Source organism: Orycteropus afer, unplaced genomic scaffold (assembly GCF_000298275.1).
Source record: "Orycteropus afer afer isolate SDZICR_OR568_19922 unplaced genomic scaffold, OryAfe1.0 scaffold00045, whole genome shotgun sequence".
NCBI classification, from domain to species: domain Eukaryota; kingdom Metazoa; phylum Chordata; class Mammalia; order Tubulidentata; family Orycteropodidae; genus Orycteropus; species Orycteropus afer.
Window position 1 is genome coordinate 360,918 of NW_006921632.1, and position 21,552 is coordinate 382,469.

The window sequence follows — 21,552 nt, forward strand, 5'->3', positions numbered from 1 at the left end:
TCTGAGGAGTGGCTGGTGGGTTTGAACCACCAGCCGTCTGGTTAGCAGGCAAGTGTCTTAGCCACTATGCTACCAGAACTCCCCTGATAATCTTTACCTTTTTAAAAATACAGCTTTACTGAGATATAATTCACATACTATAAAATGAGCCCATTTCAGTTTACAATTCAACATTTTTAGTATATTCATAGGGTTGTATAACCATCACCACAATCTAATTTTAGAACACTTCTGTCCCCTCTCTCTGGAAAGAAACCCAGTACCCATTAGCAGTCAGTCCTCATTCTTCCATCCTCTCCCCCAATCCTAAGGAACCACTCGTCTACTTTCTATGAATTTATCTATTTAGACATTTCATATAAGTAGAATTATGTATTATATGGTTTTTTGTGACTGGCCTCTTTCATTTAGCTTATTATTTTCTAAGTTCATCCACTGTAGCACTTACCAGTACAGCATTCTTCTTTATTGCTAAGTAACATTCCACTGTATGAACACAAAACATTTTATTTATCCATCAGTTGATGGATATTTAGAATATTTCCACTTTTGGCTATCATGAATAATGCTGTTATAAACAGTGATGTACAAGTTTTTATGTTTTCATTTCTCTTGGGTATATGTCTAAGAGCAAAATCACTGGGTCATATGGTAACTCTATGTTTAGTATTTTGAGAAACTGCAATATGTTTTCAACAACAGCTACACCATTTTACTTTCTCACTAGAAATGTATAAGGGTTTTAATTTCTCCACATCACTGTCAACACTTGTCACTTTTTATTTTAGTGATGTTGGTGGGTTTGAAGTGTATCTCATGATTTTTTTCCATTTCCCTCATGATTAATGTGTTGAGCATCTTTTTATATGGTTATTGGCCATTTGTATATTATCTTTGGAGAAATGTCTATCAAATCCTGTGCCTATTATTTAACTGAGTCATCTGTCTTAACCATATTATATATTCTCATCGATGAAATGAGACACATGTCTTTCCACTTAAAGTCATGTGCCACATAATGTCCATTCAGACATCTGATTGCATATGTGTCTGTGGTCCTATAATGTTATACAGGCAGTACCTGGGTTATAAATGTCCAACAAACATACAACCCATAGTTACAAACCAACCCCCGTAAAGCCTATTACAGGCAGTCTCCAGGTTATGAACAAGTTTCATTCCTGTCTTTAAGTTGAATTTGTACTAAGTCAAAACAGTTTGGTATGATTTGCATCTAATGTTATTCAAATGTTTGTCTTAGTATATAGTGTAACTTTTTATGCATAAAAATCATTATAGAAACACTTCCAGATACACTAAAACACCATTAACATAATAATATAGTAATAATATCATTTTGATGAGCATCACAAAGTAGCACTAAACTATTGCATATAGCTCAAATTTTTAATATAATACGCTTTATGAGGGTTGGTTCTTAGCTATGAGGTATTCATAACCTAGGGATTGCATATACATAATATGGTGCTCACACAACATTCAACTCATATAACATTCTATTTCACAGAACATATCATAGATGTTAAGTAATGTATGACTGTACTTACATCTTTTTTAATTTCTTTCAACAATGTTTTGTAGTTTTCTGTCCAAATCTTACACTTTTGCTGTTATATTTCTACCTAGTATAACTTTAAATTTACATATTCAAATTCAAATCTAAGTATCTTATACTTCTTTATGTCATTATAAATGGAATTTTCTTAATTTCAGTTTTGAACTGTTCATTGTTACTGCATGGAAATACAACTGATATTTTTATACTGATCATGTATCCTGCAACCTTGCTGAACTCATTTATTAGTTCTGATAGTGTTTTAGTAAAGTCTTTAGGATTTTATGTATGTAAGATCATGTCATCTGAAGATTGTTTTATTTTTCTTCCTTTCCAATCTATGTGCCTTTTATTTTCTTGCCTAAATTGCTCTAGCTCTGGTGGTACAGTGGGTAAGGCATTTGGCTGCTAACCAGAAGGTCAGTAGTTCAAACTCACTAGCTGCTGTGCGGGAGGAAGATGAGGCAATCTACATCCATTAAGATTTACAGCCTTGAAAACCCTATGCGGGTCAGAATTGACTCGAGTGCAATGGGTTTTGGAATGGCTCTAGCTAGATCAAGTAAAATGTTAAATAAAAGTGGTGAGAGCAGACACCCTTGCCTTGCTCCTGATCTTAGGGGAAAAACATTCAGTCTTTCATCATTGAGTATGATGTCAGAGGTGAGTTTTCATAAATGACCTTTATTGAGTTGAGAAAGTTCCCTTCTAGTCTGAGTTTGAGAGATTATCATGAAAAAGTACAGGATATTCTCAAATGCTTTTGCTGCATCTATTGAGATCATGTTTTTCTTTTTTTGGTCTTTTATTCTGTAATATGTTTATGTCTTTCACCAAATTTGGGCAATGTTCAGCCATTATTTTTTCAAAATTTTTTTCTGCGGCATACTTTTTACTCTCCTTCTGTGACTCCAATGACACAAATGTTACACCTTTTGGTATTGTCCTCTAGGTCCTTGAGAGTTTATTCCCAATATCTTTTGTATTGATCAAACTGAATAATCTCTATCGAAGTATCAAGTTCATTGACTCTTCCCTTATCTCCATTGAAATTTTACTTATTACTGTATATTTCAGTTCTAAAATTCTATTTGGTTCTCTTTAAATCTTTTATTGTTTTGCTAGGAATTACTATCTTTTACTTCAAAAGAGCTTACCCTTAACAACTCCATTTAAGCCTTTTGTCAGATAACAGCATCTGTGTCATCTTGGAGATGGCATCTGTTGATCGTATTTTCTCATGAAAGTTGACATTTTTCCAGGTTATTTGTACGTGAAATAATTTTGGATTGTATCCTGGACATTTTCAATATTATACAGTCAGACTCTGGGTCTAGTTTACATCTTACCCAGTTGGCTGCAGGCTGCAACTATGGGTGTGGTTCTAATGTCAGTTCAGTTTTCAAAGCATTTGTACTATTCCAATCTGTCCTGTGTATGCATAACCTAGTGGTCACTCTAGGATAAGGAACACGGTCTGGCCCATAGTTAATTCTTAAGTCTGTATATACCAAAGAAGACCAGTTTTATTTCTTATTTGCTTAGAATTTATAATGAGTATGTGCTGAATTTTATCAAATTACTTTTTCTGCATTTACTGAATTGATTGTACAGGTTTTAATCCTTCAATCTATAAGTGGCTTAAATTAGTAAATTTTCCAATATTTAACCATCTTTGCATACACAGAATAAACTATATTTGTTTATTGATAAATATAAATTTGTTTATCAATCAAACAAATATTTGATTTATAAATATTTATTTATTTATAAATCAAATATAAATGTTTGATAATATTTATACACTGCTGGTTTTGGTTTGTTATTATTTTATTAGGACTTCTGTGTTTATGCTGATAAGTAAGACAACCAAACCAAACTTACTGCCATCAAGTTGATTCCAACTGACAGCAACCCCTACTGGATTTCCAAGGCTGTAAACCTTTACGGAAGCAGACCTTTCTTCCATGGAATAGCTGGTGGGTTCAAACCACTGACTTTTTTTTGTTAATAAATAAATTCTTAACCACCAGAGCTCCTTGATAAACAAGACAGGCATTATAAAAACATTCTCCTACAGTCTTGATTTGATTTTAGTATCAAAGTTATTCCAGCACTAGAATTAAGGGAGTGTCTCCCTTCCCCCCTTTCTTTTTAAAATTTTCTGTAAAAATTGATATAAGATTGAGATTATTTTTGATAGAACATATCTAAAAAACATCTGAATCTAGTTATATTGGGGGAGAAACTGGGCAAAGATAATTTTTTATTTATTTTCTTGCTTATATGACTGTGGTGGTTATGTTTGTGTGTCAACTTGGCTGGGCCTGGTTGAGTGGCTGGGCAGCTGCTGGTATTTATTCCCCATGATGAGACTGGCAATCATCTCCATGGTGGGATCTACCACAAGCAGCTGAATAGCTGCTTTGGCTATGTGGTCTGCTTCCTGTATGTATATAAGAAGCGGCTTTGGGAACGGGCTCTAGCTTATGGCACGCTTGGACCCTGCATGTAGCTGTGTCGTTGTTCAGCAGCCTGCCATGCTCTGCCAACCTTGGGACTTACAATGGACTTAAATTAATGGCCTGCAGTGTGGTTTGGTAACATCGGGACTATGCCTTTTTACTTGTCAACCTTGGGTCTCTTAGCCTCGGCAGCCAGCAGCTGTCTGAGTGAAGAAATGCCTCTAGCTCCAGTGGGCTGGAACAAGAGGCAGAGCTGTACCCCAAGGTTGAGAGGCTTTCACCCAGGCCCTAGAGCCTGGCACTTTGAACTTGGACTTAAAGCCTCCAAACTAGGAGAGACTAAACTCCTGTTTGTTAAGGCCATCCCATTTGTGGTATTTCCTGTCAGAGTGGCACTAGGAAACCAGAACAATGACCTTTTAGATTTTCTTTCTTCTTGAGTATATTTCAGTTATTTGTAGTTTTCTTTAGAAACTTCATTTTGTTTAAGTTTTCAGAAATACCAGCAACATATTTTCAAATGTATTTCACTGTTTTTAAATATTTGTTGCATCTATAAGTTATTTTTCATTCCTAAAATAATTTACTTGTGCCTTGTCTTTTCTCTTCTTCAATACTGCCAGATGATTGTGGTAAATACCATAACACAGTGGTTAAGAACAGAACTATGCAACCAGATTACCTGGGTTTGAATCCTAGCTCAACAAATCACTAGCAGTAACTTTTGGCAAGTTACTTAATTTCTTTGTGCTTTGGTTTCCTCAACTGCAATACAGGGATGATAATAATAGTTCCTATTTCATAGTGTTGCAAGGATTATGTAAATTAGTATTTGCAAAGCACTTCAAAAAGTGCCATATAAGTATCTCCTAAATAAATACTGAATTCGAGTTTTCAAAAAATCAGCTTTGATTTTATTGACATTTCTCTCCTTTTATTATAATTTCTGCCCTTTATTAGTTCCTTCCTTCTACTTTTCTTTTTTTGATTTGTGTTAAACAGTTAATTGATTAATTTCTAACATTTGCTCTTTTCCAAAATATACATAAAGTAGTACTTTGGCTGAACCCTGTAAGTTTTGAACATAACATTTCACTGTCATGAAGGTCTCAATTTTTTTCCCCCCAACTTTTTATTGTAATTTGGGTGAAAGTTTATAGAGCAAATTGATTTTCCATTCAACAGTTCACCCACATTTTATTTCAGACATTGATTGCAATCCCCACGATGTTGACAGTGGGATCCCAATGGTTAATGGGATTGTAATCAATGTCTGAAATAAAAGCATTCTTCCTACTTCCTCCCTGTGGTTACCATTTCCTTTTGTCTTTCTTTCCTACCCACTTCTGCCTTCTGAGTTTTATTCCTAGGCAAATGCTTTCCTTTTAATGTTTTATGGTTGATGGTTCTCAGGAGTTTCCACTTCCCTGGTGTTACTGTTTACCTCATAGGTCTGTCTATTGTTTGGCTGAAGTTGACCCACAGGAGTGATTTCAATTCTGGGCTTGAAAGGTATCTAAGGGCCATAGTTTCAGGGGTTCCACCAGTCTCTGCAGACCAGTAAGCCTGATCTTTATGATTTTGAGTTTTGTTCCACATTTCTCTCTCACTCTACTCAGGATCTCCTATGTGATACCTTTCAGAGTAGTAGGCAGTGGTAGCCAGGTACCATCTTGTTCTTCTGGTCTCAGGGTCATGAAGGCTGAAGTTCACATTAGTCCCTTAGACTAATTGTTTTCATGTGTACCAGATTTTCTTCACTCTTCTTTGCTCTGGATGAGCAGAGGCCGTTCACAAACTTTTAAGATCCCAGCCACTACTCACCAAAGCAGAATGTAGAACAATGTCTTTGTGGACTATGTTATGCCAATTTGACTGTGATGACCCCCACAACTATGGTCCTGAGCCTGCAGGCCCAGAGATCCATTCCCTCAATGTGTTTGGTTGTGGCTAAGAAGTGTGCATAATTTTGCCCCATTAGCTCTGCTACGTACATGGAAATTTTTATAGCACTCACGGTCATGGGTATAGTCCTATTCACCTATCCATAACTGATTGTCTTAGCTATCTACTTATATATTCACTCACAGATAAACATTTATTATTACTGATAATGTAGGATTATGTATGTAATAGTATTTACCTTTCTTGTCTATAACTCTTGTGCACTTCTCTGTGTCTTCCTTTTCCTTAGTGATATTGTGCTAGTCACTCACTATTTTGTATACTGCCTTTCCCTTCATCCAAATTAATACATGTCTCTTACCTAGTTAGTAATTTTCCCTCCTCTCCCCTCCCATCCCTAGTAACCATCAAGAATGCTTCTTTCCATGTGTAAACGCTTGACTTTTTTTTATAAAAAATATAGAACACTTCACAAATTTATGTGTCATCCTTGCACAAGGACCATGTTAATCTTTTCTGTATCATTCCAAGTTTAGTATATGTACTGCTGAAGTGAGCACAATATTTTCTATTTTTTATTATGATTTATTTTTAATTCATAATTTCAGAAATTGTAAAAATTATTGTGAAAAATTGTGAAAGGACTTTTTCCCTTCAAGGTTATCTCTCTGTCATTGATTTTTATGTCTAATATCAACTCTAGAAATAAGACACTTGCTTTATGGCCTAGTATGTCAGAGATTTTGTAAATGGTCCCATGTACTTGAAAAAAACAGGTATTAGATCTCTAATTGTTGAGCATAGTGTTCTATATTTGTCTATTAGATTAAATCTCTAAATATGTTGGTCAAATCTTTTAAATCCTTTTCTTGAAAGACTAGTATATCAATTACTAAGAGAAGTATATTAGAATCTCTCATTGTGAAATTCTCTTTATAATTTTTGTTTTTTGCTTTACATATGTTGACTGCATATGGTTGCTGTACACAACACCATTTAACTTATTTGGCAGCATAGCATATGCAGGTTTTATATGAGAGAACACTTACCTGTAAGATGGGCGCCGTGCTAGGATCCCGTGGGCTTTCTGTGAGGAACCTATGCTGTCAGATGAGTCCTGAGATTCCTCACTTTCTGATAAGGATGATGCCTGAAAAACACAACTGATTTTTACTATGATAAGCAATGCCTGTGGAAAAATATTTAAATAAAATTTTTAGTTTCATAAAAAAAGTATTTGTCTCTTGCCAAATTCATTTGGACATTAAATCTAAGATTATTAATACCAGGACCTAAAACAAGGAACAGAAATAGAGAAAGTTTCTTCCAGGAGCACAGAGTAATTAGAGAAACATGTAACATAGCAGGCCCAGAACTAGTAAGAAAGTTTATCCCTAAAAATAGCAATACTATTCCATTAGAGTTACATATACTAGTATCTAATCGCCACCCTATTTCTACACTGATGTCCATTACTCAAAGGCTTGGGTCATTGACAATTGATTTGGATTCTGGACATGCTAAGTTTGAAATGCCTATAGATAACCAACTGGTGACACTTAAGAGACAGCTAGATATACATAAAAGCCTGAGGTTCAGGGAAGCAGTCTAGACTACATGTACAAATTTTGGAGTTGTAGCTTTTTAGATAGTCCTTAAAGCCATTAGACTAGATAAACTCACTAAGGGAGTAAGTATAGATAGAGAAGACCACCAAGGACAGACTCAGGAACAAACTAACATTAAGAAGTTAAGGAAAAATGGAACAACTAGCATGAGACTGAAAAGAAGACACCAGTGAGGCAGAAGGAAAATCAAACAAGTGAGTGTCCTGGAAAACTAGTAGAGACGGTTTATGGAGAAGAAAGGAGTGATTAACTATTTCAAATGCTACTAACAGGAGAAGTAAAACAAAAATTGAGAACAGACAATAAGCAAGGTGAGCTTACTGGCAAAAGTAGGTATAAACACACATAATTTTAAAACTTGTAGTAATTAGCTTTATCTCACTTCATAATTAAATGAGTTAAAACACCAAGTACTTGGTGCCTAGCACATGGTAAACAATAAATAAATATAATAAATGTTAACTATTACTAATAAACCCTTTAGAACATCAATATACTATCTAGATATAAGTTTCAAGCTATAGCAATATTTTATAATTGAGAAGTTATTTTAAAATTTTTTATATGTATTAAATTTCCCAACATTTGTCCAAAGTTGGTTGTGATACCTGGCTTCATCTTCATTTTTCTCTACATTTAGTCATTATCTACAAAAAAGCCTTCCCCTAAACTATTTACACTTAGACCTTAAATTTCCAGATAAGCTTGTTTTACATTCTATTATCTCCTTCAAAAACAAGTACTAGTGTACAGCTATTCATTTATACCTTACATATTTTTGACAGAAAAGACACAACTGGTCACTACTGAATAATACATACATATATATATATAGCACATAACAACAACAATACTATACTCATTGCCATTGAGTCGGATCCGACTCATGGCAACCCCTCCTTGGGTTTCCGAGACAGTATCACTAAGGAAGTAGATTGCCCAACCTTCCTTTCAAGGAGAAGCTGGTGGGTTTGAACTACCAGGCTTCTGGTTAGCAGTCTAATGCCTAACGCACTACACCATCAGAGCTATTAATGATAATTATAATTTTTTAAAAATTCTGTATTTTCCTCAAGTGTCCTGGATATTCCATTTCTAATTTAAACCTTTGACTATTGTTACTGTTGTCCCAAAACCTACTCCAAGCCCTCCCAATGAATTCAAGAAAATAATTTCTAAAACTAAGGGATAACTTGGAACTAAAGTCAAATATTTCTCTTTCATGGCAGCAGCAGCAAGTAAGAGTAAAATCTTATCTAGAGTGAAAACAACTAGATGCAGCTCTAGAGTTGACAACACTGCCAGACCTGATATATTCAAGAGGAAAAAATGAGGTGTAGAGTTTTTCTTCCAGGATACTTGCTTCTAAAAATCAGAGATGACCAAAGGCATTCTGGGATTCATCAGAGCCAGAAAATAAAATGGGAAGTAAGAGTAGAAAGAAAAGAAACCTAGCATGGCTCTTTACTTCCTACTGTTATCAGGTGTTAATATGAAGGTGTAAAAATACAAATGAGAATTTCCATCTATTAAGAGAAAATTCTCTTTTATCTGACCTCCATAAAGCAGAAGGTAGGTATTATTTTACTTCTTTAAGACTCAAACATCATCACCATTGTACTTCAGAGTTCTCCTTTTCATGAAGGATACCAATGGGACAAAAAGTTTATTTCCTTAAAAGTCTTTCACTCTCTTAAAGTCTAAGCAGTAACTTCTCCCAAAAACTGTCTTCTACTTTCACTAAGTAATATATACATGAAAGCAGAAAAAAAATTTAAATTTTTCTATTTGCCTTACTTGTTTTATAATCTAATTTCTAAGACAACTTTATTATCTTGGTTTATCACAACTAAAGCAATTTCAATGTGTCCGAAGACTTGGGGTATAAAAGACTCCACTCTCGACCACTAAGTCTTTGAATTTCTGTACCGTTTGCACTTGTGGTGGGTGAATTACAGAAGACTGAGCTGTCTGGATGACCCCCTGAACCTGTACTTGCTCTCCAGGAAGAGGTACAACTGTCACTGGCGCAGATCCTCTTAGTGACATCTAAGAACAAATAAAAATTCAATTAACAAAATACATATTGTACCTATGCATATAAGATAGCTGAGTTCTTAACACCAAAATAAACATTTCAGAACTGGTTATACTTAATCATGTCTATTCACCAAACATTAAGCATTTTTTAGGGACCAGAGACTAAACTAGGGATTGAGAACACAAATTAATTACAATGAACAGAATAAGAGCTATTATAGAGGAAAAGAAGGAAGTACTGTGTTGTGGGAACAGAGAAGAGGTGTTAGTTCAGCTGGTCCTATGGATAAACAATTCCCTGAGGTGGGAGGGCTGGAAGGTATTTCAGGCAGAGGAAGTGATTTTGCTGAAATATGGAAGCTCTTTAGAGTATGTTATTCAGAAGAGATTTGGTTGAAAACCAGTCAAGGAATCGAGAGTCAAAATGTGACAGAAATACCAACTTTGAACAACGTGTTAAAAGGAAAAATCAAATATTTCAAGTAAATAATTGAATCATTGCACTGTAGCAAATTACTTGGTATGGCTTTTCTAGCCATAAGTCTTTGCAAATTCCGAGGTGGAATTTGCTGTGAGCAACTGAGGAGCTCCTGATTGTTAAAGCTATCCACCTGGAGTATTTCTGTTGAGAGTGGCACAAAGCAATGTTCTGGGAAGTTCACTCTCTCTCAAGTGCTTAGAATTCTGATGTTATGGTGCTTAGTTTGGCCACTCTGCCAGGCTCAAAAGGAGCACTCCTAGAGACAGAAGGAGTCTCTCTGACTGCTGGCTGAGAAAGATATGCTGCTGAGAGAAACGTGCTCCTGAGAGACACACGGTGCTGAGAAGGCGACAGCAAGAGACTGCATTGCTGAGAGACACTAAGAGACATGCACCACTGGGAGACTGGCTGAGAAAGACTGTTGGCTGAGAGACAGTGGGCTGGGAGAGACTGAGCGTTATCCCTGAACTTGAATTGTAGCCTGGTGCTTCCTTAATAAACCCCATAATCTCTGAGTTCTGTGTGGCCACTGCAGCGAATTATCAAACTCAGCAGAAAGGTGGCGAGTGCTGCAGGAGGAACGGTTGGTATCAGGGTTGATGAAAGGGTTGGAGGGAGGTAGCATGTTTGGCCTCACAGGAATAGGCCTTAGGCTATTGAAGGTGATCCTGTCTTCCTCTTGTGGGGTTAGAGGAGATCAGAAGATGTGGCCTCACTGCCCCTTTGGCAATCATGCCATTAGTATTTCTGTGAAAATCAGATAGGGTTTCATGAAATATCACAAATTAAATGGTAAACCAAGGAAAGTCCACCTAGCATCCTTCAAGGCTTAGTTCAAGTTCTACCTCTTCTAAGTTTTCTCTGATATTTTCAGTTAACAAAGATCTTGCCTTCCTTTGTACTACTATGGTTCATACCATTCATCTTGGACTGAAATCACAAAATAAAATCCAGGGCTGCTTCTCAGGCCCTGAATGCCACCTGAATTCGCCCCTCTTTTCTTTCTTTGCATCAGGTCCCAAGAACATTGCCTTCCTTCCCTTTCCCAAGTGGATCCAATCTCATCATCCACCAAAATGCCCAGGGTCATAAAATTTTTCATACAATAAATAATAAATTAAAAACTCCCTCATCTTTCAGACTCCAATTGAATCTAACTGAAGGACAATGAAGATGGACAAATTTATGATGTAATCAATATACTTTTTAAAAGGACAGGGACCATTATTCCTCAGGGTTCTCTGGCAATCCATGTGATTTAGTGCAGACTATGGGCCTGGCAGGTAGAAGAGGGAAAGAAGCACCAGATTTTATCTTAGCTCATAGTGGTCCCTTCTCCCTTATCATCACTGTTCTTCTAACCTTACAGTACAGTCATTACTCAAGGTCTCAAAGTCTAGTGTCTTACCACCCTACTGTTAAGCCTGAGAGATCTCTCAAAACAGAAAAAGATGGTTTGGAACCTCAGGTTTTAACCACAGATGACTGCCTCCATCCATTACTTTTTAATACTAATAGAACTTTCTATGATAGAAATGTTCTATAACTGCACTATCCAAAATGGTAGCAGCAGGGAGCTCTGGTAGTGTAGTGCCTAAGGCACTTGACTGCTAACCAGAAGGCTGGCAGTTCAAACCCACCTGCCACTCCTCAGAAGGAAGATGGGGCAATTTACTTCCATAGTGATACTGCCTCAGTAAACCAAGGAGCGGTCACTATGAGTCAGGTCTGACTCAAGGGCACATAACAAAAGCCACATGTGAATATTCAGCAATTGAAATGTGGCTAATGTGACAGAGGGACTGACTATAATTTTATTTAAAATTGAAACAGTCACTGTGGCTAGTGGCTATGATATTGGACAGTGCAGTGCTAGATCTTTAGAACTGTAGAAGCTGCTAGTGCACTATGGTCCCAACCTCGAGACCCCTCTTGTTGTTGTTGTTGTTGTTATGTGCCGTCGAGTCAGCCCCGACTCATAGCGACCCCTCCTTGGGTTTCCGAGGCAGTATCACTACAGAAGTAGGATTGCCCAACCTTCCTTCCGAGGAGTGGCTGGTGGGTTTGAACCGCCAGCCTTCTGGTTAGCAGTCAAGTGCTTTAGCCACTATGCTACCAGAGCTCCTAAAGACCCCTCTAAGGAGATGATATAAAGAGGTAAAAAGAAAAGGATATTTCTGGAGCTTCTCTGGTTAAACTGAGAGCTGTAAGACTAAAGCCCCAATTTCCCAATTTCCTCCCACTCCCTTTGGTAGCAAGCTCAAAGTTCCTCTTATGTAAGTGAGTGGACAAAAATGAGAATAATCACTAGCTATCTAATTAGGTGACCCAGGATTGTAAACACAAGGAGTGGGGGTGGGGAGCCAGATAAGCAGAAAACCACTGCCATGAAATCAATTCAGACTCATAAAAAAAAAAAAAAATCACTGCCATCAAGTTGGATCCAACTCATAGCAACCCCTCCTTGGGTTTCCGAGGCAGTTATCACTACAGAAGTAAATTGCCCAACCTTCCTTCTGAGGAGTAGCTGGTGGGTTTAAACTGCCGGCCTTCTGATTAGCAGTCAAATGCCTTAGACATCACACCACCTGAGCTCCTAATTCAGACTCATAGAGACCCCCTTTGGGGCTTCCGAGGCAGTAAATCTTTCTAGAAGTAGATTGCTTGTACGGAGTGGCTGGTGGGTTTGAATTACCAACTTCTGGTTAGCAGTCAGATGCCTTAGTCACTGTGCTACCAGAGCTCTTTAGGATAAGTAGAGTGAGGTGGAAAAGAAGTTTCTATTTAGCCAGAGTTTGAATTTAAAGTATTCTAATTCCAAAAAAGGAGCTCTGATACCATAGTGCCTAAGGCACCTGACTGCTAACCAGAAGGTTGGCAGTTCAAACCCACCAGCCACTCCTCAGGGGGGAGCCTGGGCAATCTACTTCCATAGTGATACCGCCTCAGAAACCCAAGGAGAGATCTCTATGAGTCGGGTCTGACTCAATGGCACATAGCAAAAACAATTCTAAAAAGGCACACAGGCATTGGAGTCAGACAGGCCTTGCTGATTTTCAGCTAAGGGATTCACTAGCCGTATGTTGTAAGCAAATTATTTAACCTTTCAGGAATTGTTTCCTCCTCTGTAAAACATTTAATACTGTTATTTTTAAGTGGGGAGAAGAAATCTACATACATGGTTATTATTTGGAAATTGAAGGTTTTTACCAACTTCTGCAGTCTAAAATTGATCAAACATACAATCAAAATGCATTGATAATTATTGGTTATTGAAATGTGAAAATTAGAAACAAGGAAGAAAGATCAGTAGCTGGAAAATATGGCCTTGGTGATAGAAACCATGCAGGCAACTGCATGATAGAATTTTGCAAGACCAACGAATTATTCGTTGCCAATACCTTTTTTTCAACAGCATAAATGGCAACTATACATGTGGACTTCACTGGATGGAATACAGAAAAATTAAATCAACTATATCTTGGAAGGAAGGTTGGGCATTCCTACTTCCATAGTGATACTGCCTCGGAAACCCAAGAAGGGGTCGCTATGAGTCGGGGCCGACTCAATGGCAAACAACAACAACAATATCTGTTGAAAGAAACTAGGGGAAGCCTAATATTATCAGTCAGAACAAGGCCAGAGGCCAACTGTGGAATAGAACATCAATTGCTCATATGCAAGTTTAAGTTGAAGCAAATTAAACAAGTCCATGATGGCCGAAATAAGACCCTGAGTATATCTCATCTGAATTTAGAAACCAATTCAAGAACAGATTTGACACACTGAACATTAAGGAGTGAAGAGCAGATGAGTTGTGAGAACACATCAAGGACACCATACATGAAGAAAGAAAAAGGTTACTTAAAAGGCAGGTAAGAAAGAGAAGACCAAAATGGATGTTAGAAGAGACTCTGAAACTTGCTCTTGAATGGAAAGTAGCTAAAGCAAATGGAAGAAATGATGAAATAAAAGCTGAACAGAAGATTTCAAAGGGCAACTCAAGAAGACAAATGCAAGTATTATAATGCAATTTGCAAAGACTGGGAGTTAGTTAGAAAACCAAAGTGGAAGAACAAGTTTGGCATTTCTCAAGCTGAAAGAACTGAAGAAAAAATCTAAAACTAGAGTTGTAATATTAAGGATCTATGGGTGAGATACTGAGTGATATGGGAAGATGGAAGGAATACACAGTCACTGTACCAAAAAAAAACTGGTCAATGTTCAACCATTTCAGGAGGTAGCATATGATCAAGAACCAACAGTATTGGAGAATGGTGTGCAAGCTGTTCTGAAGGCACTGGCAAAAAACAAGGCTCTAGGAATTGACAGAGTATCAACTGAACTGTTTCAACAAACAGTTGAACAAAGCTTGCTTGTCTATGCCAAGAAACTGGAAGACAACTATCTATTCAACTGAATGAAAGAGACCCATATTCATGCCCATTCCAAAGATAAGTGATTCAACGGAATGCAGAAATTAAGAAACAGTATCATTAATACCATATGTAAGTATAATTTTGCTGAAGACAATTAAAAAATGGCTGCAGCAGTATACCAACAGAGAACTGCAAGAAATTCAAGCCATCTTCAGAAAAGGATGTGAAACGGGCTATCACTGTTGAGGTCAGATTGATCTTGGTTGAAAACAGAGACTATCAGAAGATGTTTGTGTTTTAACTATGCAAAGGCACTTGACTGTGTGGATCATAAAAAATTACTGATAACATCACAAAGAATGGGAATTCTAGCACTTAATTGTGCTCATCCAGAAGCCTGTACACAGACCAAGAAGCATTCATTCCAACGGAGTAAGGGGATAGTGCATAGTTTTAAAAGCAGGAAAGGTGTGCATCTGCATCAGGTTGTATCTTTCACCATGCTTACTGAAACTATATGCTGAGCAAATAATCCGAGAAGCTGGACTATATGAAGAATATAGCATGAAGATTGGAGGAAGACTCATTAGCAACCTGCAATATTTAGAAGGCACAATTTTGCTTGCTGAAAGTGAGGAAGACTTGAAGCACTTGAGTATGGATTATACCTCAACATAAAGAAAACAAAAATCCTCACAAATGGACCAATAAGTAGCATCATGATAAACAGAAAAGAAGATTGAAGTTACCAAGGATTTCATTTTACTTGGATCCACAATCGACACCCATGGAAGCAGCAGTCAAGAAATCAAACATGGCAGACAACGTTTCTACAAGTGTACTGGTATGTTCTGTAAGAATTCCCAAGTATATAGTAGAGCTGACAAAGGACAAGGTTGTAGTCTCTTCTTGGCCACAGCCAGCTACCCAAAGGGAGCGAGTAGTTGGACCTGTGGGCTCAGGACCATAGTCACAAGGGGCATCAAGCTCAATTGGCGTAACATACTACACAAAACACTGTTGCACACTCTACTTTGGTGAGTAGCGATTGAAATCTTAAAAATTTGCCAGTGGCCATCTAGATGCACTGATGGGTTTCTCCTCGACCAGAGCAAAGAAGAATGAAGAAAACCAAAGATGCATGGAAACAATTAGTCCAAGTGACTGGTAAACTATGCAATCCTCAGCCTATATGACTATAAGACCTGAAGAATCAGATGGTGCCTGGCAAACTATGTCAACCACTCAGAGGGGGACCTATGTAGGAGGATCCTGGATAGAGTGGGAGAACAATGTGAAACAAAACTCAAAATTATTTTAAAAAAAGGAGGGGACCAGGTTTGCTGGTCTGATAGAGCCTGATGTAACCACTGAGACTATGGCCCCTACCTGCCCTTCAGGTCTGGAACAGAACCCATTCTTGTGGCTCCAGCCAAACAAAAGACAGGCATATGAGCTAAACATTTACATTAGGTAGATACACTCCTTGGAGAGAACAATCATGGGAGAAAAAGAAGGGTTGTATATCCACAGGGAGACAGCTCAGAGGGCAGAAGTGCATGGGAGGGAAGGACACAGGGAAGAGGTAACTATGGGGAGGAAGAGGGAAGGGAGCTGATGCAGTGTGGGAAATTGCAGTCAATGTCATGAGACAAAGTGTATGTGAGCTGCTGTATGGAAAGTGAATTTGCTCTGTAAAGTTTCTTCCAAATCACAATTTAAAAAAAAAAAAAATCAAACAACATTTTGCATTAGGCAAATCTACTGCAAAAGATCTCTTTAAAATATTAAAACTCAAATCTGTCACTTTGAAGACTAAGGTGTACCTGACCCAAGCCATAATATATCCAATCACCCCATATGCCCATATGCATGCAAAGCTGGCCAATGAACAAGGAAGGCCAAAGAAGAATTAATGCCTTTGAATTATAGTATTGGTATAGAATACTAAATATATCATGGACTGCCAGAAGAATGAACAAATCTGTCTTGGGAGAAGTATAGACGGGATGCTTTATGGAAGTAAGGATGATTGAGACTTTCTCACATATTTTGGACATATAATCAGGAAAGACCTGTATCTGGAAAAGGACATCATGCGTGGTAAAGCAGAGAGCCAGTGAAAAAGAAAAAATCCCTCAAATAGATAGATTGACATAGTGGCTGCAACAATGGATTCAAACATAGCAACAATTATGAGGATGATGCAGGACTGGGCAGCTTTTCATTCTGTTGAACAGAGGGTTGCCAACTAGGAACTGACTCGACAGCACCTAACAACAACATGTGGATCCTGATTCAACAAATTGTTAAAAAAAAAAAAATGTGTGTGTGTGTGTATGTATACTTGCACACAAACATATAAATGACAATCAGGAAAATTTTAAACTCTGAATAGATAGTTGATGATACTAAGGAGTCATTTACTATCATGTGATGATACTATTATGGTTATGCTCTTCAAAAGAGTCCTTATATTTCAGAGATACATATTGAGATCTTTAAGGCTGAAATCATATCCAGGATTTGCTTCAATATAATCCAGTTGGTGATAGAGGGAGAGGACAAGAGCCATTAGTTAATAATTGCTGAAACTGGGTCATGGGAAGTAAGATGGTTCAACCTAATATTCACTTATTCTGAAAATTTCCATAATTAAGTTTTTTTGAAAAGGACTCAGCACAACAAGAAACACATATGAAGTGGTTGGTTCTGTCTGGCTTCTCAGTCCAGTGATCTTTCCAAGACATCTTATCCCTACCAGTGCCAATCAAAGACTTTTTATAACCTCTCATTTTGTATGTTTTCAGTTTGTTTCCCACACATCAAATATATTTGGTGGTGTTTTTTTTTTATTTATTTCAAAGAAAAAGAAGGTGAGAACAGTTTTGACATTAGTTAGAATAATAATTTGTTAACACTACAGTATGAACTCTAGCAAATCCTTAAGCTCAAAATAGCTGCTTGTTTCTAAAAGAAAAAAAATTGGAACCATTAAGTCAAAATACAAATGAAAAATTAAATGAACATGGTCTTCACATTTTCAGTTCATTTACTTAATATAAAGATTTGTTTAACTGTAATTTTGTCATTTTCAATTTTTTTTCCATAGATAAGTCTATACTATACTTGCTCGAAAATGTCATTCTTCCTAAACCTCAAAGGATATATATGATCCTTGACAAGTAGGATTTACACATGGTAAACAATTAGAACTGATGGAGTGGAGAATTCACACTCAATAGCATGCTTTCAGGAGAATGCCATATTAATGTATCTCCTATAAAAGTATTTACTTATTACTTTTCTTTAATCTCCTTTTAGGAAACACAATATACAATAAAGGGATGATCAGCACAGTATCACTAAGGCAAAGGAAGACATGAAGAGGTGCACAAGAGTTACAGAAAACAAACGGAAACACTATTATAAACACATTCATGCAATATCAGTAGTAGTTGTTATTATGTGCCCTCAAGTTGGACCCAACTCATAGCAAACCCACCTTGGGTTTCTGAGACAGTATCACTATGAAAGTACATTGCCCAACCTTCCTTCCGAGGAGTGGCTGGTGGGTTTAAACCACCAGCCTTCTGGTTAGCAGTCAAGTGCCTTAAGCACTATGCTACCAGGGTTCCCAGTATCAGTAGTAACAAACAATAATCTACAAGTGGATACACAGGCAAACAGGTATGACTAGGTGAATGGGACCACACCCACAACCATATATAAATTTAGCAGAGGCTATGCCACTCCTCGGAAGGAAGGTTGGGCAATCCTACTTCCGTAGTGATAACTGCCTCAGAAACCCAAGGAGGGGTCACTAGGAATCGGGGCCAACTCTATGGCAAATAACAACAACATCCCTACATTTGTATTTGCAATGTGCTGTAAATATATATATGTGTATATGGTACAGCAATCACAGACCAAAGTTACGAAAACTTCTTAGCCATAATCAACTACTTTGAGGTAAAAGTCACTGGGCTGGGAGCTTAGGACCATTGTCTTGGGAGGCAGTAACTCAATTGGCATAACACAGCTCACAAAGATAGTATTCTACATCCTGCTGTGGTGAGTAGTGACTGGAGTCTTAAAAGCCAGCGAGAGGCCATCTAAGGTGTTAACTTCTGGCCTCTTTCTGTCCAAAGGAAAGAGTAGTGAAGAAAATCAAAGATGTGTGGAACCAACAGTCCAAAGCACTAATAGATGATGTGAATCTCAGCCTACTTAACCTTGAGACCCTGAATCTCAGTCTACTTAACCCTGAGACCAACTAGGTGGTGCCTGGCTACTACTACCAACTGCTCTGAAAGGGAACACAGTAGAAGGACCTGGAAAGAGTGGTGAAAAAACTGTGGAACAAAACTCAAAGTTATAAAAAAGCTTATTGGTCTGATACAAAGAGTGGTGGAACCTCTGAGACTGTGGCCCTTCAAGCCTGGGACTGAACTCACTATCGAGGCTCAACTTTCAGCCAAGCACTAGACAGGCCTATAAAGTGAACAGTAACACTACAGGGGTTCACATTCCTTAGAATAATTTACTATATAAGACCAGAAGAGCACCTTTTTCCCAGGGATAAAGTTCAGATGACAGGAAGGGATAGGAAAGAAGAATGAATGGAAACAGGAAACACAGGGAAGAAATGGGAAGAGTACTACTACATTTTGTGGAGACTGCAATCAATGTCAAGAAATAAAACGTATATGAATTGCTAAATGGAAAACCAATTTGCTTTGTAAACTTTCACCTAAATTACAATAAAAAGCTGAAAAATGAAGTATTTCCATTTTTAAACTCAAATATACTTAAAATCTTGTTTCATTATGATAAATAGAAACTAGTATTATTTGCCATAATTATATGGTAACACATAAAAATAAATATAATTAAAACACTTATTAAATCTTTTATTTTTATTTAAAAACTAAACAAAGAAAAAATAATTAAAAACAACAACAAAGAGAAACTCCCTCTGTGGTCTACAAAGTCCTGCACAGAATCTCAAACTATGTTTCCCTAATTCTGCCCACAGCAGAGTCTGACAGTCCTTTCTACTTCTCATGTTCTCTCCCACCACAAGGTTTTGGCATAGAATATTTCCTTACATGCCTAGAAAATTCTCCCTTCCTTCCTGGAAGTTAATACCTACTTATCCTTCAGATCTCTAACTCAAGGGCACGTCCATAGTGAAGCCGTGTCCCTGATTGGTCAAATCCCCTATTATAGGCTCTCAAAGATGTATTTCTATCCTTTGTAGTACTTCCCAGGCTTGCAGTTTTACATCTGGGTGAATTATCCGGCCCATGTCTTATATCCTATACTCTCCACCAAGTAGCAAGCACCTAGAGGGAGAGAGATTTGACTCTTTGTGCTCTATACTGCATTCCTAGCTAGGGTCTTAACCCAATTGGCACAATGATGCTAAATTAATCATTGTTCAGTGAATTAATGAAATATTCTCCAGGTTCTGGACATTACAACTCAGTGAATATACAAGTTCTTCTGGGTATAGCTTTTCTCTCTCCAACTTCAATTCTATATTTCCTCACTTCAGGACATTTGACAATAATGACGAGTGGAGCACAGGTGAAGATGCCAACATTCCCAGCTTCCTCAGGCCAGAATGGCCAGGTGAAAATATTTTCTGCTGCAAGTTATGGCAGGGCCATTCCAACTGCTAACAGCACACCTTGTTCCAGCCAATGACCTAACTTTCAAATAAAAAATCTATTGTCTGTGAATTCAACATATTGAAATAAAAATATTAATCTGCATACCACCTAAAGTGACCTGGAATACCACTAGTGGGGAAGCAGGTACCCTATTTTAAAAAACACTACACTAGAGAATGGGCGTGGGAGGTGTCAGATAAGCAAATCTAGGCAATATTATATTTTAAATATCAAGAGCAAGAGTTTAGATTTAACAGATAACATGACTCAATAAACGTTCCCATATGCAGGTACTGTGTTAGACTCTCAAGATAAAAAAAGAGAGACAGAAAAATACTAAGGGTGGGAAGGGAGGGGAGGGAACACTGCTAGATAGGTAGTGACAAGTATTCATTTGGGTTTAGAGAAGGGCAATGTACCAAATATGAGTGATTAACATGGTGGCACTGAGGAAGACGACAGAGACAGGTACATGGGAGGTACAGACAACAAAGATGAACCCTTTTTGCATATACAATACTGCGTTGTCAGTGATGGTAAGCATTGATCTACAGGTGGATAGATGGGTGGACAGGCTGAACAATCAGGCATGTCTAGGGAGGGAGTAGTGTGCCCATGACCATGTATAGAGTTGGCAGACAATGTTTCTACAAGTGTATCTGTATGTGCTCTAAGAATGTCCAGTTATATGGTAGAGCTGACCACGGACAAGGTTATGGTGACTTCTTGGCCATAGCCAGCTACCTAGAGGGAATGAATAGTTGGACCTGTGGACTCAAGAACATGGTCACAGAGGACATCAAGCTCAACTGGCATAACATATTACACAAAAACACTGTTCCACATCCTAATTTGGTGAGTAGTAACTGGGATCTTAAAAGTTTGCAAGCAAGAGTTCCGGCAAGATGGCAGACTAGGCAGAAGGACTGCACAGACCTTCTTCAACAAAGAAAAGGGAAACCAATTAACAGACACAGAAGATAATCTTGGACCCCTGAGCCTTGAAGGGAAAGATACAAAAGTGGATTAAACCCCAACTAGCAGAAGAATTTGCGTGAAAATACCAAAAAAGGAGACATGGAGCTGCAGACTGGCAGCGACAGACAGCTTGGAGATTCCCGAGTGGTGGTAGGACCTAAGAATTAACCTAAAAATCACCCTACTAGCCAGGAACTGCACAGAGGACTGTGCAGGGTGGCTGGGAACAAACAGAGAAGGTGAAGAGAAAGATGGGCTGCAGTGTAGTAAATTACTTTGTGTGGCTTTTCTACCCATAAGTCTTTGTAAACTCCAAGGTGGGGTTTTCTATGAGCAACTGAGGAGCTCCTGATTGCTGAAGGTGTCCACCTGGAGTATTTCTGTTGGGAGTGGCACAAAACAATGTTCTGGGAGGTGCCCAC

The 21,552-nt window shown here is 37.8% G+C and overlaps 1 protein-coding gene and 1 non-coding gene across 2 annotated transcripts in view; both read right to left on the reverse strand.

Moving 5' to 3' along the window:
* ATF1 (activating transcription factor 1) overlaps positions 1-21,552 on the reverse strand; it is an 81,714-nt gene that overhangs the window by 42,073 nt on the left and 18,089 nt on the right. The window contains exons 3-4 of the mRNA XM_042780557.1: positions 9,504-9,623; positions 6,996-7,096 (exon numbers count right to left, since the gene is read on the reverse strand). Of these exons, the coding sequence (XP_042636491.1) occupies positions 6,996-7,096; positions 9,504-9,623 (221 nt within the window). The remainder of the gene's footprint in view (positions 1-6,995; positions 7,097-9,503; positions 9,624-21,552) is intronic.
* On the reverse strand, positions 6,400-6,506 carry LOC122149763. Its single transcript, XR_006163312.1, has one exon. It is a non-coding gene; the product is annotated as a U6 spliceosomal RNA (small nuclear RNA).